General features: G+C 44.1%; 1 protein-coding gene across 3 annotated transcripts in view; it reads left to right on the forward strand.

Moving 5' to 3' along the window:
• The first annotated feature begins 3,247 nt into the window (after nt 1-3,247).
• caap1 (caspase activity and apoptosis inhibitor 1) overlaps nt 3,248-14,587 on the forward strand; it is a 48,874-nt gene continuing 37,534 nt past the window's right edge. Inside the window, exons 1-6 of one of the 3 annotated variants that reach the window (XM_033017819.1) lie at nt 3,249-3,267; nt 3,307-3,418; nt 6,091-6,216; nt 9,499-9,687; nt 11,179-11,266; nt 12,631-12,712. In XM_033017819.1, the coding sequence (XP_032873710.1) occupies nt 3,314-3,418; nt 6,091-6,216; nt 9,499-9,687; nt 11,179-11,266; nt 12,631-12,712 (590 nt within the window). In that variant the 5' untranslated portion in view covers nt 3,249-3,267; nt 3,307-3,313. Of the gene's footprint in view, nt 3,268-3,306; nt 3,419-6,090; nt 6,217-9,498; nt 9,688-11,178; nt 11,267-12,630; nt 12,713-14,587 lie in introns of all 3 variants that reach the window. The other 2 variants (XM_033017820.1, XM_033017821.1) reach the window with 2 other exon arrangements.

A 14,587-nucleotide genomic window follows, 5' to 3' on the forward strand; every position in this document is an offset into this window, starting at 1 on the left:
GCACTACATTTTCTCAGCATATGACAGTCCCGCCATCCCGGGAACTACGCTGCACTCCCTCAATAGCAAGAATGTCCTTCCTCAAATTAGGGGACCAAAACTGCACCCAATACCCCAGGTTTCAAATGTTTCAAACACAAGTATTTCCTTATTTCGGTAGCAAACACATTAAGGATTAAATGAAAATAATAAATTATTTAACTTTTTGAATATCTCATTATTGCAGATTAATGAATTGAACTAGAACTGGGACTGTGCAAGTAGTGTGTGAACAGCAGAACAAGAAAGGAAGCTATTGAGTTGACAGAATTCTCGATTAATTCCTTGGTAGAATAGTTAACAATTTATACAGTTTATTAAGTGCTGCGTTAGCTTTTTTAAAAATCCCGAATGACCTTTGACAAATCTCATGATTCCTTGCGTTTATCGAGATACCGAACTCGCTTATTGTTTTTAATCGACAGTGCCTGAGTGGTACGGGTGGCATATTTTTACTGTGCTGATAGGCCCCATAACAACAGGCCATTTGCTCTTGGGGTTCAATGAGTGATTTCATCTTATCACTGAAAGTTCAAGTATATTTATTATCAGCTAGGAGTCCAACAGTCGGCCCAACTTGTCCATACTGACTAATATGTCCAGCTACTCCAGTCTGCATTTGTCACATATCCCTCTAAACCTTTCCTATTTATGTACCTGTCCACGTCTTTTAAATATTAGTTACTGCTTCAACCATTTCTGCTAGTGTTCTGTGAGGAAACTCCTTGGTTTCCTGTTTAACTTTTTTCTATTCACCTTAAACTCTGCCTTCAAGTTCATAATTCCCTAATCCTGGGAAGAAGACTGCATGCATCCACCCTATCTATGCCTATTATATACCATATCTATATCATTATTTTATACACCTCTACGATCAGATCAATGCAGCTGATATCAACAATCTCTGTACATTTTTTATATTCTACTTTCAGCTCCATTCATAATTGTAAAATCAAATGTAAACAAGACCAAACACTAACACCCCACAGGATATTGAGTATATTTTCTGTTCTTTAAGGAATTTGTATGTGTCTAAGAATTACAGTTTGTTCAATCTCATGTCCTATAGATAATTCCCTAAATAACCATGTCTCTTGTTGCTGTTGCCGGCTCATTTCCCTTTAAATTAGATATTGCGGATTTGTTCACTTGAAGAGAAGAGTTTAGAGAGCGCTATATTTTCAAATATGTAAACCTTTTTTTGCAGTCTAAACTGAGCAAAAAGATGTTGCAGTTCCAGTGGGAAGTGTAGTGAAGTATTATCGGTAAACTTTCCAAGATTGTTCCCATAATCAACACCATTAAAACAAATCAAGTAGTCAATATTTTACTGCTTATCAGTATCTGTGTACACATTGATATCGCTTTGTTTATGTGACACACTCTTTTGTTTCTTGTATAAAATTACACAAATTTTGGAGCCAAATCTTTGAAATTTTCACAAAATTACAAGATAAAACTTGATCCTAACACTGAATTGATTATTTTTGGATTACCGGAAGACGAGAATAAATTGAATATGTTTCAAAAATCATTCCTTAATTATGGTTTAATAACAGCAAAAAAACTTATACTGACATTTTGGAAAAATACATCGATACCAACGCTTAAAATGTGGATTTCAAACATGTTGGAAAACCTACATCTTGAAGAAATGCGATTCCTCCTAACAGACAAAGTAGACCAGTTCCTAAGGATTTAGTCTCCATTTGTCGACTTCTTAGAAGCATATGGTGCAACACAAACGTAGAAACGATCCGTTTCAGGACTGGGTGAATGGTGGTCAAGAATAACAAATAGCTATCTCTACTTTATTCTTCTGCCTTCTACCTCTGCTTCTTTTCTCTTCATTTTCTTTCTTTTCTCATCTTCCTTTTCTCACTTTTTGATATCACACACTTCTCAATTTCTTTTCTATTCTTTTTCTGTCTCCTTTTTATTGTTAAAATAAAAATAATAAGCTGTACATGAATTGTAACATGTCAATATATAATAGGTATCTATGGTACCATATTATTGTACTTCTAATTTAAAAAAATAAAAATAAATAAATAAGTGACTGCATTTGATTGTAGAACTTCCCCTCAGTGGCTCACGTTACAGAATGCAAATCTATAAGATGCTAATCTTGTGAAAATTATAACAAATGTTGCAAATGATACCACGTTGTATGTAGACAAAAATGCTGGAGAAACTCAGCGGGTGAGGCAGCATCTATGGAGAGAAGGAATAGGCGACGTTTCGGGTCGAGACCCTTCTTCAGACTGATGTATGTAAGGTTTGTGGGGGCTGCTTGATAATGATGAGGAAAAAGTTTAAAGTAAGCAGTTACTTCTGGAATTCACCGTTAAAGTATGGTTGGCTGTGCAATTCAAAAAGTAATTGGGTAAGTACTGCTAAGGAGTGAAATTGTATGGCAAGAGAGGGGGAAGAATGATTTGTATTGCTCTTGTATAAATTTAACACGGAGTTGATAGGCATCGTTGCTAATGGCCCTTTTTTGATTCTCTGTAAAGTTAAATCTTGTACAATATGGAACCAGTTCATCGTATCTGCACTATTTCATAATTGGAAAGTCTGTCATAAATTTGAAGTCAAAGACAAAATCATGGATAGCATTTTGGATGCACGTGCGAGTACTGCCGACTGACTTCCACATTAATGGAATCTATTTTGGAGGTGATCCACCCAGAGGGAAGTTTCAGTAAGAAGAGTCGAAATTGCAGAGTGGGTCAGCTAACTACTGTGGAGAGAGAGACAGAAAAGCAAGAAAGTGCCTCGGGTCCATGCATTGTCTTGGGATGAAAGGTCAGCTGGTTCTTTCTCCACTTGCACCCAAAGATACTTGAGCCCATCCTATATAGGATCTTTGCTTGAGCCCAATATCAAAATATCTTTGTTTAAGAAGGAAATGCAGATGCTGGGAAATCGAAGAAACTCCAGCATTTTTGTGTACCATCAAAGTATCTTTGCTTGCACCTATTCTTTCTCCCCCATTGGTCCGATAACCTCTCCTCTCCCATTGGTCCGATAATCCCTCCTCTCCCATTGGTCCGATAGTCCCTCCTCTCCCATTGGTCCGATAATCCCTCCTCTCCTATTGGTCAGATATTCCCTTATCCCATTGGTCCGATAATCCCTGCTCCTATTGGTCCGATAGTCTCGCGACTCCGTCCACGACCCTCGAGCACCGGAAGCAATGCTGCGGCACCTTCCGGCCGCGGCGCGGTTGGCGACAAAGATCTTGTAGCCGCTATAGGATCTTTGGTTGGCGATGGCGGGCAAGAGGTCGGGCAGAGACAAGCGGCGGAAGCGGAGCCACGGCGAGGAGAGTCACGGGGAGAGGAAGCGTCTCAACTCCGACTCGAGCGCAGTCGAGGTGAGTGCGGCTCCGCGGGGCGAACGTTTCCAGCGCGGAAAGCTGGAGCTGGCGGTCTAGCGGTGCAGGGGTCGACCCACTGGTTCCTTGCCCGGCACCTGCCCCACGACCCCGGCACCTGCCCCACGACCCCGGCACCTGCCCCACGACCCCGGCACCTGCCCCACGACCCCGGCACCTGTCCCACGACCCCGGCACCTGCCCCACGACCCCGGCACCCGCCCCACGACCCCGGCACCCGCCCCCTGACCACGACCCCGGCACCCGCCCCCTGACCACGACCCCGGCACCCGCCCCACGACCCCGGCACCCGCCCCACGACCCCGGCAGCTTGGTCTCTGCTCCATGTACTCGGTTCTGACCACCCCTCTTGGGTCTCAGTCCCCTACCCGGATACCATCCATCTATATCTAGCCATTTATGCCCATACCCCAGTACAGTACAGAGCACCTAGTTATCATTACTAATCCCTTATAGCCAGGCATCTAATTCAGGTATCAGCACCAATCTCTTGTATCTTAATCCTTTGTTTATCTTGGCAATAAGCATGGAAACAGGTCCTTTGGCCCACCGAGTGCACTCTGGCCACCTGTTCACATTACTTCTGTGCTATCCCACTTTCTCATCAACTCTTTACACACAGGGAAATTTATTCTTTTTTCCACCAGGGCAGTTTCCTAGAGGGGGTTCGCAGATCCTGGTGGTGGGCCTCAGTTGACCCGCCACACGGGATCTGCCCAGCTTTTACCGTCATATCTTAAGAGTTAGGAATCTGGTTACCCTCAGCCAGCGCGCTACTCCTCGGGGAGAGGGGTGTTGTAGTTGCGAGAGTGGGCGGTCCTCACCCTGTCACGGTGGGTGTCGAGGAGGGGTGTATGTGAGGAACAATTCCAACCGAGCTTATCCCTGCTCCATCGGAATTGCTTTTTGGGCCCAAGCCCTGGAATCTTTCCCAGGAGCCGGCCCTACACAACATGAGCCGCCTTTCCGAGATGCCCTGCGTGCCGTTCCCTGACACGGAGAGACGTTTACTGTACAGGTTTCTCCTGCACACTACACTTCCTCGCCCTCGTCTTCCGTCCGGACACGCCCTGGCGGTCCGTGTTACCACCTGACGGCGGGTGTGGTCCTCAATGTAGGTCTCTATAAGGGGGGAGTCCTCCTTTACATCGGGGACCTGAGATGGAGAGTGTTGCACAGAGCTGTGGTGTGTAATAGATGTTGGTCTGAAGAAGGGTCTCGACCTGAAAAATCACCCATTCTTACTGTCCAGAGATGCTGCCTTTCCCGCTGAGTTACTCCAGCTTTTTGTGTCTATAATAGATATTTGTCCTGTTACATACTCACCTATCTGTCACTTCTGCGGCGAGGAAGAGACCGCTTTCCACGTGTACATGGAGTGTGAGAGGTTGCAGCCCCAGTACGAATATCTGAAGGGGCTGCTCCTCAAGGTTTGGTTACATTTCAGTCTCACGATTTTGGTATTTGGGCACAAGGCAGGAAGTGGGGAGCGTTGATCGCGAGAGTGGGATCTCCCTGTTGGTTTGCTTCTGGGCCTGGCCAAGATGGCAATTTGCGGGTCCAGGCAGCGGGTAATCGATGGTCACACCAGTCGGCTGCCTGCCCCTCTTCCGGGCCTATGTCCATGCTCGCGTGTCCCTCGAGAGGGAACACGCAGTGTCTGCGGGGACTCTCGAGGCCTATGAATGCTGGTCGCCACGGTGGGTCGAGTGTATTGTAGATAAAGATGGCACTGTTGTATTATAATGATCTGCTGATGTAATGTGACTATTGAATGTCTTTGTACCCTCTGGTACACTGGCGAACTGTGTGGAGGTCTCGCCAATATACAGGAGTTGACACCTGGAACTGCGGATACAGTAGATGAGGTTGGAGGAGGTGCAAGTGAACCTCTGCCTTACTTGATAATACTGTTGGGGTTCATGTAAGAAGTTGAGGGGGGAGGTAAAGAGAAAAGTGCCTGGGGAGGGGGTGGTTTGGGTTGGAAGGGACGAGTTGACTAGGGAGTTGCGGAGGGAACGGTCTCTGCGGAAAGCGGAAAGGAGTGGAGATGGGATGATATGGCTAGTAGTGGGATCCCGTTGGAGGTGGCACAAATGTCGGAGGTTTATGCGATGTATTGGACGGCTGATTGGGTGGAAGATGAGGACAAGGGGGAACTCTGTCCTGGTTACGAATGGGGAGAGAAGGAGCAAGAGCGGAGCTGCGGGATATCGAGGATACCCTAGTGAGAGCCTCATCTATAATGGAAGAGGGGAACCCCAGTTCTCGAAAGAATGAGGACATCTCCGAAGACCTGGTATGGAAAACCTCATCCTGGGCGCAGATCCGGTGTAGATGGAGGAATCGGGAGTAGGGGATAGGGTCTTTACAGGAAGCACGATGGGAAGAAGTGTAGCCTAGATAACTATAGGAATCAGTGGGTTTGTAATAGATGTTAGTCAATAGTCTAGCTCCAGTGATGGAGGAGGTGAGATCTAGAAACAGTAAGCAGATGTCGGAGATGGTCCAACTGAATTTGAATGCAGGATGGAAATTAGTCGTGAAGTTGATGGTCAGTGAGTTCTGATTGAACACAGGGGTCAGTGTTTATTATCTATGTTAATAATTTGGATGGGTATGGCATAACCATTTTTTGTAAATTTTTACAGATTATATCAAAAACTGGTGGTATAGTGGACAGCGAGGAAGGATATCTAAGTTTACTACAGGATCCAAATCAGTTGGAAAGGTGGAACAAGGAACGGCAAATAAAATTTAACTCCAATCAGTGTGAGGTGTGCACTTTGCTATGTCAAATCGGGGCAGGACGCACAGAAAATCGTGGAGCCCTGGATGGTGTTTTAGATCAGGGGGCACAGGTGCATGATTCCTCGAAAGTGGTCAGTCGGGTGGACAATGCCTTAAAGAAGGTACAGGTACACAACCTTTTATCCGAAAGCCTTGGGACCAGACACTTCTCGGATATCGGAAATTTTCGGATTTCGGAATGGAAGATTTTTAGCGTAGATTAGGTAGGTAGCGCGGGCGGCTTGAAAAGTCTGGAGCGGCTGCTTCCTCCCCGGAGACCCGAAATCATTGCTTAAATGTTAGTCAGTTAGTTGGAGGGATTTTATGTGGTGGGGGGGGTGACGGGGGAAACTTTAATTCTTAGTCCCCTACCTGGTACTCCCAACATCGCGGAGCTGGGGCTGCGGTCGTCCGGCCGCGGGAGGCGCTGGATTTGGAGCGCCGCGCAGCCAGGGGTAGAGTTGCCGGGGGTCGGAGCTACAACCGGCGCTGCCCACGGCCGGACACCCGCAGCCCCAGCTCCGCGATGTTGGGTGTCGGCGGCCACAGTGCTCCGGAGCTTACTGCACGGCGACCCGGTAAGGCATTGCCCGCTCCCCGCCTCTCCGACCAGGTAGGGGACTAAGAATTAAAGTTTCCCCCTTCACCCCCCCCCCCCCCCCCCTTCACATAAAAGCCCTCCAATCTAACTGACTAACATTTAAGCAATGATTTACAGATGTTTAAGTGTCTCCCCGGTCTCCAGGGAGGAGGCAGCCGCTACAGTAGTACAGACCTGGGTTGACCGTGGGTCGTTTCGGGTCAAGTTTGGTGCCAAACGCGAGCTTTGGTGTGCAGACGACATCCTGGAAAAAATGTCCGGTTTTCGGAGCTTTTCGGTTTCCGGAACTCCGGATAAAAGGTTGTGCACCTGTATTTGGCATGTTTGCTTTATTTAGCAAACATATTGGGCACTAAAGTTGGAACTTCATGATGCATCTGTACAAGTCGTTGGTGAGACCGCACTAGGAGTACTGTGGACTGTGCTATAGGCAGGATGACATTTAGTTGGAAAGAGTGCAGAAGAGATTCAGCAGGGTGTTATTTGAGCTCACAGGCTTGCGTTAAATGATGAAATTGGCAGGGAAGGCTATGGGGTGACCTTACCGGGGTCTACAAAATCACTAGGGACATGGATAATATGAACATTCAGTCTTTTTCCCAGGGTAGAGGATTCTAAAACGAGAGGGCATAGCTCAGTGACAAGGAAGAGATTTAAGGGGGACTACGGGAGGCAACATTTTCATTCAGTGTCATCCATCTCTGCAATGAGCTGGCAGAAGTTGTAGAAGCGGATAGAATTATGACTTTCTACAGAAATTTGGATGGATAGCTGGAGAAAGATTTAGGGTATAATGGTTAAATGGGACTTGTACCCAGTAGCTTTTTGGCACTATGTTTGTGTCGATCCGTCTACTTTGCTGTCTGCTCCTGCGTGACCCAATACCCCTTTCGTTCCTTGCTCTTCCTCTGCTCTCGCAACCCTATTGAGCCCCATTGAATTTCGGGGCCAGGCCCTTAGTCCTGTAAAGCCTGGTAATTATTTGTTCCTTCTCAACTAGGAAATCAAACACATTTCTTTCAGCTCAAAACTATTTTGTTCAAAACTAGCATTTGTTAAAAAAAAATGAAACAAAGTGTTCCACTATAATGTGTGTTTCCATAATATAAATTAGATATAAAGTGAGTGATGAATAAGGGAACAATATTTGCATTATGTGGGTCATATTCGGTTTTGTACCAGGCTATAATCAGACACAGTTGTCTCTTAAGAACTGAACATAGCTGCTATTTTAACTGCGGGTGGCCAATGGAATTGACCAGCATTAGACAAGTGGCATAGTGGCACGACTGGAAGATCTGCTGCCTCAGTCAGAGACCTGAGTTCGATCCTGACGTCGGGTGCTGTCTGTGTAAAGTTTGCATGTTCTCTGTGACCATGTGGGGTTTATCCAGATGCTCCAATTCCCTCCCACGTCCCAAGGACATGCAGTAAATTGTCCGTGTGCAGGCAGTGGATGGGAAAGTAGGATAACAGAACTAGTGTGAATTGGTGATCGATGTTTGGTGTGGTCTGAAGGGCTTTTTCCTTGCTATATCTCTAACCTAAACTAATTTATTCTGCTGACACTTGTGCAGCAATACTGTATTAAACAACCTTTAGTACTTTTAGCTTCAGTAAAAAAACAAAAACTTATTGCTATTGAAAAGATCGTCATTTTTGAAACTCTGCAGGAAAAGTTACTTTGTTATTGTGAATCGGAAACCCTCTGTTCCCTGACTCTATTTCCCCCAAAACGCAATTGCCTTTATATCACAAATTTCTATAACAGAAGGTTTCTTATGAAAGCAACTATTGAGTTAAAGCAGAACTATCAGTAATATTGAACATTGCACGTTCTCAGTGAGTCAGGTTCCATCCGTTTAGAGAGGAACAGAACTTGCATTCTCAAACCCCAAGAATGAAGTTGTTGTACATTTGGCATCTTAGCTAGTGAGAATTTGAGGACGGAAACTCGCAGTGTTTTGAAAAAAAAATTAAAAAATCTCATGGTTGCAAGTTTTATCCTTTATCATTTATGATAATTTTCAATGCTGTGGAAGGGAAGAAATTAAATTCTCTTTTCTCGATGTTATCAAGTACTTGCATTGTTTTAATCGGATTTTTTGGAGGTTTAAGTGTTTTTTGTCACCTTTTAGCTATGAGTTTTATCAGAGCTTAGTTTCATGAGTTTTCTGAGTTCTGCTACCATGGGCATAAGCCTCTTTACAATAATTAACCAAATTATGTAGTAAAATTAAATTAAAAATCTGCAAAAATTGTTTGCAGTTTCATGTGCTTAGTGTTTGACATGTAGTTCATGGTTATATAGCCATAGGGTTTACATGTAGAAATATAAGCTTGACACAAAATGCTGGGAGTAACTCAGCGGGTGAAGCAGCATCTCTGCAGAGAAGGAATGGGTGACGTTTCGGGTCGCCCATATATCGCCTTCTCTCCAGAGATGCTGCCTCACCCGCTGAGTTACTCCAGCATTTTGTGTCTACCTTCGATTTAAACCGGCATCTGCAGTTCTTTCTTTTACAAATATAAGCTTGACATTGTTTTCAGATTAGAATTATTTTATCTTTTCTTACTTTCATAATGTAACATTTGTATTTTTTCACAAGACGATAATACTTTTGTTTATGTGTGAATTTCCGTTCTGTAATTATTTTTGTCCTTGAAGGCAGGAAGAATTGCTTCAGAAAAAGAGGCAGCCACTGAGCACAGTGACTTTGAAGAGGGCGGTCTCGACCTTAGTATTTCCTTGAAACCAATCAGTTCGTATATCTCTGACAGGAAGGAAATGCTCGAACAGTGCTTCAAAATTATTGGTGAAAAAAAACTCCAGAAGATGCTCCCAGATATTTTGAAGGTACTATTGCAAAAAACCATTAGAGAAAATTTGTTAGTACCCTAAATCCTTATTATAATGTGCCATAGTGGGGGTAATTGGTGTCTGTTATCGCCGATTGTACGCTATGATCGAGTATGGGATTATCATTGTATAAGTATTAAAAACAAACAATTACAGATGCTGTTTAATACACAAAAGGAAAAAAAGTGCTGGAGTAACTCAGCAGGTCAGGCAGCATCGGGAGAACATGGATAGATGACATTTTGGCTCAAGACAAGTCAAGTCAAGAGAGTTTATTGTCAGGTGTCCCAGATAGGACAATGAAATTCTTGCTTGCTGCAGCACAACAGAATATGTAAACATAATACAGAACAGTAGATAAAAGTTCAGTGTGTCTATATACCATAGACCATATATATATATTCTTCTTCCCGATGGCACCGGAACGAATGCTCAAGACCCTTCTTCAGACTCTTGGTCTGAAACCTGGTTGGAATCCAGGTGAGTTGACAACCCTGGGCTGTGCTAGCAGCCTGGGAGAGGCGAGGATCTGTGGAGTCAATGGTTTCAGCCCACGGGCGGCTGGAGTGCAGGTATGGGTTGGCGGTGGCATACGGCAGGTGCAGCCGAAGAAGCTGTGTGGTCCGGCTTAGAAGCAGCCAGTGAGGCGGTGCGGACCCGCATTGGCAACTCGGCCTGGATGCAGCTGGGGTGGCGATGCAGGCCTGGGATTGCGTCACAGCCTGGCCTGGAAGCGGCTGGGTGGCAGTGTGGGCCTGGGGTACCGTCGGCAGCCTGGCCTGTCAGTGAAGGTCAGTAAGTCCATCCGCTATAATCCAAATCTGCTATAAAGAGGCTCATAAAAATGTGGGCTTTCTGCATTCGACACACAATCTTCATACTTTTTTGTAGACTCAGTAAGTGGCCGTAAAAAGGATGAAAATTTCTCCAAATATTTTTTTATTTTTTTACTGTTAATTAGCACACATTTTTGTGATTTTTGAATTTTTAACTGTTTAAAATGTTATTGAATTAAGATTCACCTGTGTAAAATTGCAGCTGAAGTAAATACTAAGAGATGATAGGTCTGGAAGGAATTGAATGAAAGTAGATTAGAATAAAATGTCCAATTAACGCATTTAACTAATCCAGAATCAATTATCTGTACTGTTAGTTGATTTCCTATGGAGTTAATGCAAATTCAAATTAATTAGTATTGGGTATATGCTAATGAGTAATTCAGAAATTAACAACAAATCATAAAATGAATGTGAGTCTTCACTAGTAGCCAACGGCTTGATAAGTAAATATATATATATATATTTTTTTTTTAACTTCAATGTAATATATGGATGTTTTTTTTTTCATTTTGGGGTATTCAGTTTATTAACACAGAAAATTATTTCAAAAGCCTTTAATCCAAATTGCATTTTAATAACCTATAGTATTAATATTTACATAATAGTGCACTGGGGTTAATGCAATCTAATAATTGTATTTTGTTTCCAGCAGAGCTGCTCTGTAGAAGAAATTAAATCATTATGCTTGGAGCAACTGACACTTCTATCTGATAAGAAACTTCTCCAAATTATTGAGGGTAAGAAATGGTTGCCGAATCTCCATTCACTATCTTAAAAGCAAATGACTATTAGATAAAAAATAATTTTCAGTATAAATAAAGTGATTTGTAGATAAAGAATTCTGTGTGTACATCTGGTGAAAAATCTGAATATTGTTAAAAATATTTGACTACTTGCGAATTTCCTATTGAGTTATAAAAACATTTTATTGGATTTACATGAGAATCTAAAGTTTTGATTTGCAAAAGAAGGGTTTGTCTTTGCTTTGTCTGAAGCAGGGTCTCAACCTGAAATGTCACCCATTCCTTCTATCCAGAACATTTTGTGACTGGTTTGATTTGCAAAGTGTTTTTGTTTTACTCGTATAGTTTGGAGATAAGGCTATAACATCAGATTTAAAATGTAGGTGGACCAGCATCTGTCACTCAGCTCCTTTCAGATTTGTGGTTATGCTACATATATCTGGGACATACTGACCTGTAAACAGCTGAATGTCTGTGGACTGTTGGCCTCGGCCAGGTCAATATAATTCAAATGAGGACAGATTATACTTATCCATACAATCATCATTTTCTATTTCGGACTTTTTTTGTATGTTACTGTAAAGGAAGCTGTTGCTTTGTAACATTATTTTGTTTTTTTTAGTTTATTTTAGGGTTACAGCGTGGAAACAGGCCCTTCGGCCCACCGAGTCCACGCCGACCAGCGATCCCCACACTTTAACAGTATCCTACACACACTAGGAACAATTTACATTTATACCAAACCAATTAACCTACAAACCTGTACGTCTTTGGAATGTGGGAGGAAACTGAAGATCTTAGAGAAAACCCACATGATCACGGGGAGAACTTACAGACTCTGTACAGACAGCACCCGTAGTTGGGATTGAACCTGGGTCTCTGATGCTGTAAGCGCTGTAAAGTAGCAACTCTACCACTGCACCACCGTGTTGCCCCAATTTACTTGTTGCATTTCAATTGGTAAATGTAATACATACTTCATAACCTTGTATGTAGACAATGAGACAATAATATTGTATTTCTTTGCAACTATAGAATATGTAACTATTTCACCCACTGAGGCAATTATACAAAATCCTCCGATTTGCCGATCATGAAACATTTTAAGAAAGCATGATCGCTTCCAAAATTACTTGATAATACAATGGAACTTGTGATAAAGTAATAAATAATGCATTCATTGCAAAAATTGATACACAAAGTATCAGAATCAAATCTGCAATATTTCTTTCATTGGCTAAGGGTTGCTAAATTTGACAATGGGCGTTTATTGCGTTAGTGAATTCTATTCTTATGTGTGAATAAAATATCAGGCTTCCTAATTATATCACTACAAACATCCTATTTTTTTATATAAGGTGAAGACCTAGGATCTTCTGAGACTGAGGAGCAGGCAGTAGAGAGTGATAGGTGCAAGAAAAAATTGGAAACAGAAAGCCAGTAAGTATGGTTTTAAATCTTCATTTTGCATTTTAACTATTTTCTGTGAAAGGTGTCTATAAAATTAATTCAGTCACATCTATTTTAATCAAACCCATCTCACCTTCAACCTATCTCCTCTTGTTTTTGATTCCTCTACCTGGGGAAAAGACTGGGTGTTCACCTTATCTATAATCATGATTCTATGTAGATGTATAAGGCAACTATTCCCAATTAGAGACCATATTAAAAGACTTGGGTTCTGAGTGCTTTGAAACACACGATAAACATTGTGTTGTGAAAGGGATATCTTACCTGATGAACCTGTTAGAATCCTTTTGAGGAAGTATAGACAAAGGAAAGTCAGTGGATGTGGTTTGCCTGGATTTTCTGAAGGCCTTTGATAAGGTGCCACACGTGTTTTTATCAACTCGTGATTAAAAACTCATTTGTGAGACATTGATAAAAATACATCTATTGATGCTCCTAAACACATATTTAGTGATGTAACCTGGGGTTATTGGGTGTTTCGGGTCTTTCAACATCAGACACCTTTGCTCAGGCGCCCCAGCCGTGGTTGATCAGACCACGATTTGTGGTCGGGTGGCATTCGCTCCTCCCCATGGACCTTCTCTCCTGATTCAGAGCCATCTTGAGGCCTTCTCCGCTGCCTCTGTGGTGTTCTTGATGGCCCTTCTCACCACTCCGTTGATGCCCAGTGCTTTGCAGAGCGATTGCCCTGCAAAACCTCTGCAGCCAACCTCGATGGGCATACACTTTGCCTTCCAGCCCTGCTTACGGCAGTCTATGACCAGCTCTTCATACTTGGCCATCTTCCACTCGCGGGCCTCCTCCATACGGTCCTCCCACGGCACTGTCAGTTCCAACAAGACAATGCTTTTGCTCGCCTCTGAGACCAGGAGGATATCTGGCCTCAGGGAGGTTGTGGCAGTGTGCTGTGGGAACTTCAGTTGTTTCACCAGGTCTACAGAAAGCTGCCAGTCTTGCGCAGTCGCCAGGATTCCTGACGGATTCCTGGCAGATTCCTGGCAGCTGTGGTTCTTGGCAGCTGCACTCCGGCCTTCACGAAGGTGATCATTTGGATGGTAGGGCGTGCTCATCTGCAGCTGCTGATTCCCATGCTGATGGCTTCTGCAATGGGTTTAGGAACCTGGTGTACCGGCCCTGCCCAAGAGCCTTTGGGCTGCAGCTCAGGATGTGTTCCAACGTCCCCTTGCCTGAGCATTACGGGCAATCTGGAGATTCCGCTTTGCTCCAGATTAAGTGGTTCGATGGGCTGGGCAGGACATTATACACTGCCTGGACCAGGAACATGATGCACTGTGGTTCAGCCTCCCAGAGCTCAGTCCATGTGACTTTTCGGTCCACGGCCTGCTCCCACCTTGTCCAGGCCCCCTGCTGCCTCAATCCAACTGCTCTGGTACACCTCCCCTCCTCCACCGCTGCCCTCACTTCCTCCTGGACCAGCCTGAGCCTCTCCTTCCCCTTGGCCTTGTCAAACTGGGAGTTGGGAAGATTCCCAGGCCTGCTCTTCCCCGAGTCACTGCTTCCACCAGGACTCTGTGGCGTATCCGAGACTCCGCTTGCAGCACGGCTTCGCCGGCTCTCCACTTCCTCCCAGTTTTCACCTCCACCCCAGCTTGAGCCACCTTGGGGTCGCTGGACAGCATCACCTCTCTGGCCCGAGTCACCTTGAACTCCTCCTCCAGGGACTTCAGGGGCAGCTGGAGCTTGGTGTTATTTCCGTAAAGGGCGATGCTGCTAAGGCTCCTGGGCAGTCCCAGCCACCTCCTGAGAAAGCTGCTGACTTTCCTTTCCAATCTCTCTACGATGGATATTGGGACTTCGTAGACAAGCAGTGGCCAGAGTGTCCTT

Source organism: Amblyraja radiata, chromosome 3 (assembly GCF_010909765.2).
Source record: "Amblyraja radiata isolate CabotCenter1 chromosome 3, sAmbRad1.1.pri, whole genome shotgun sequence".
Classification (NCBI taxonomy): domain Eukaryota; kingdom Metazoa; phylum Chordata; class Chondrichthyes; order Rajiformes; family Rajidae; genus Amblyraja; species Amblyraja radiata.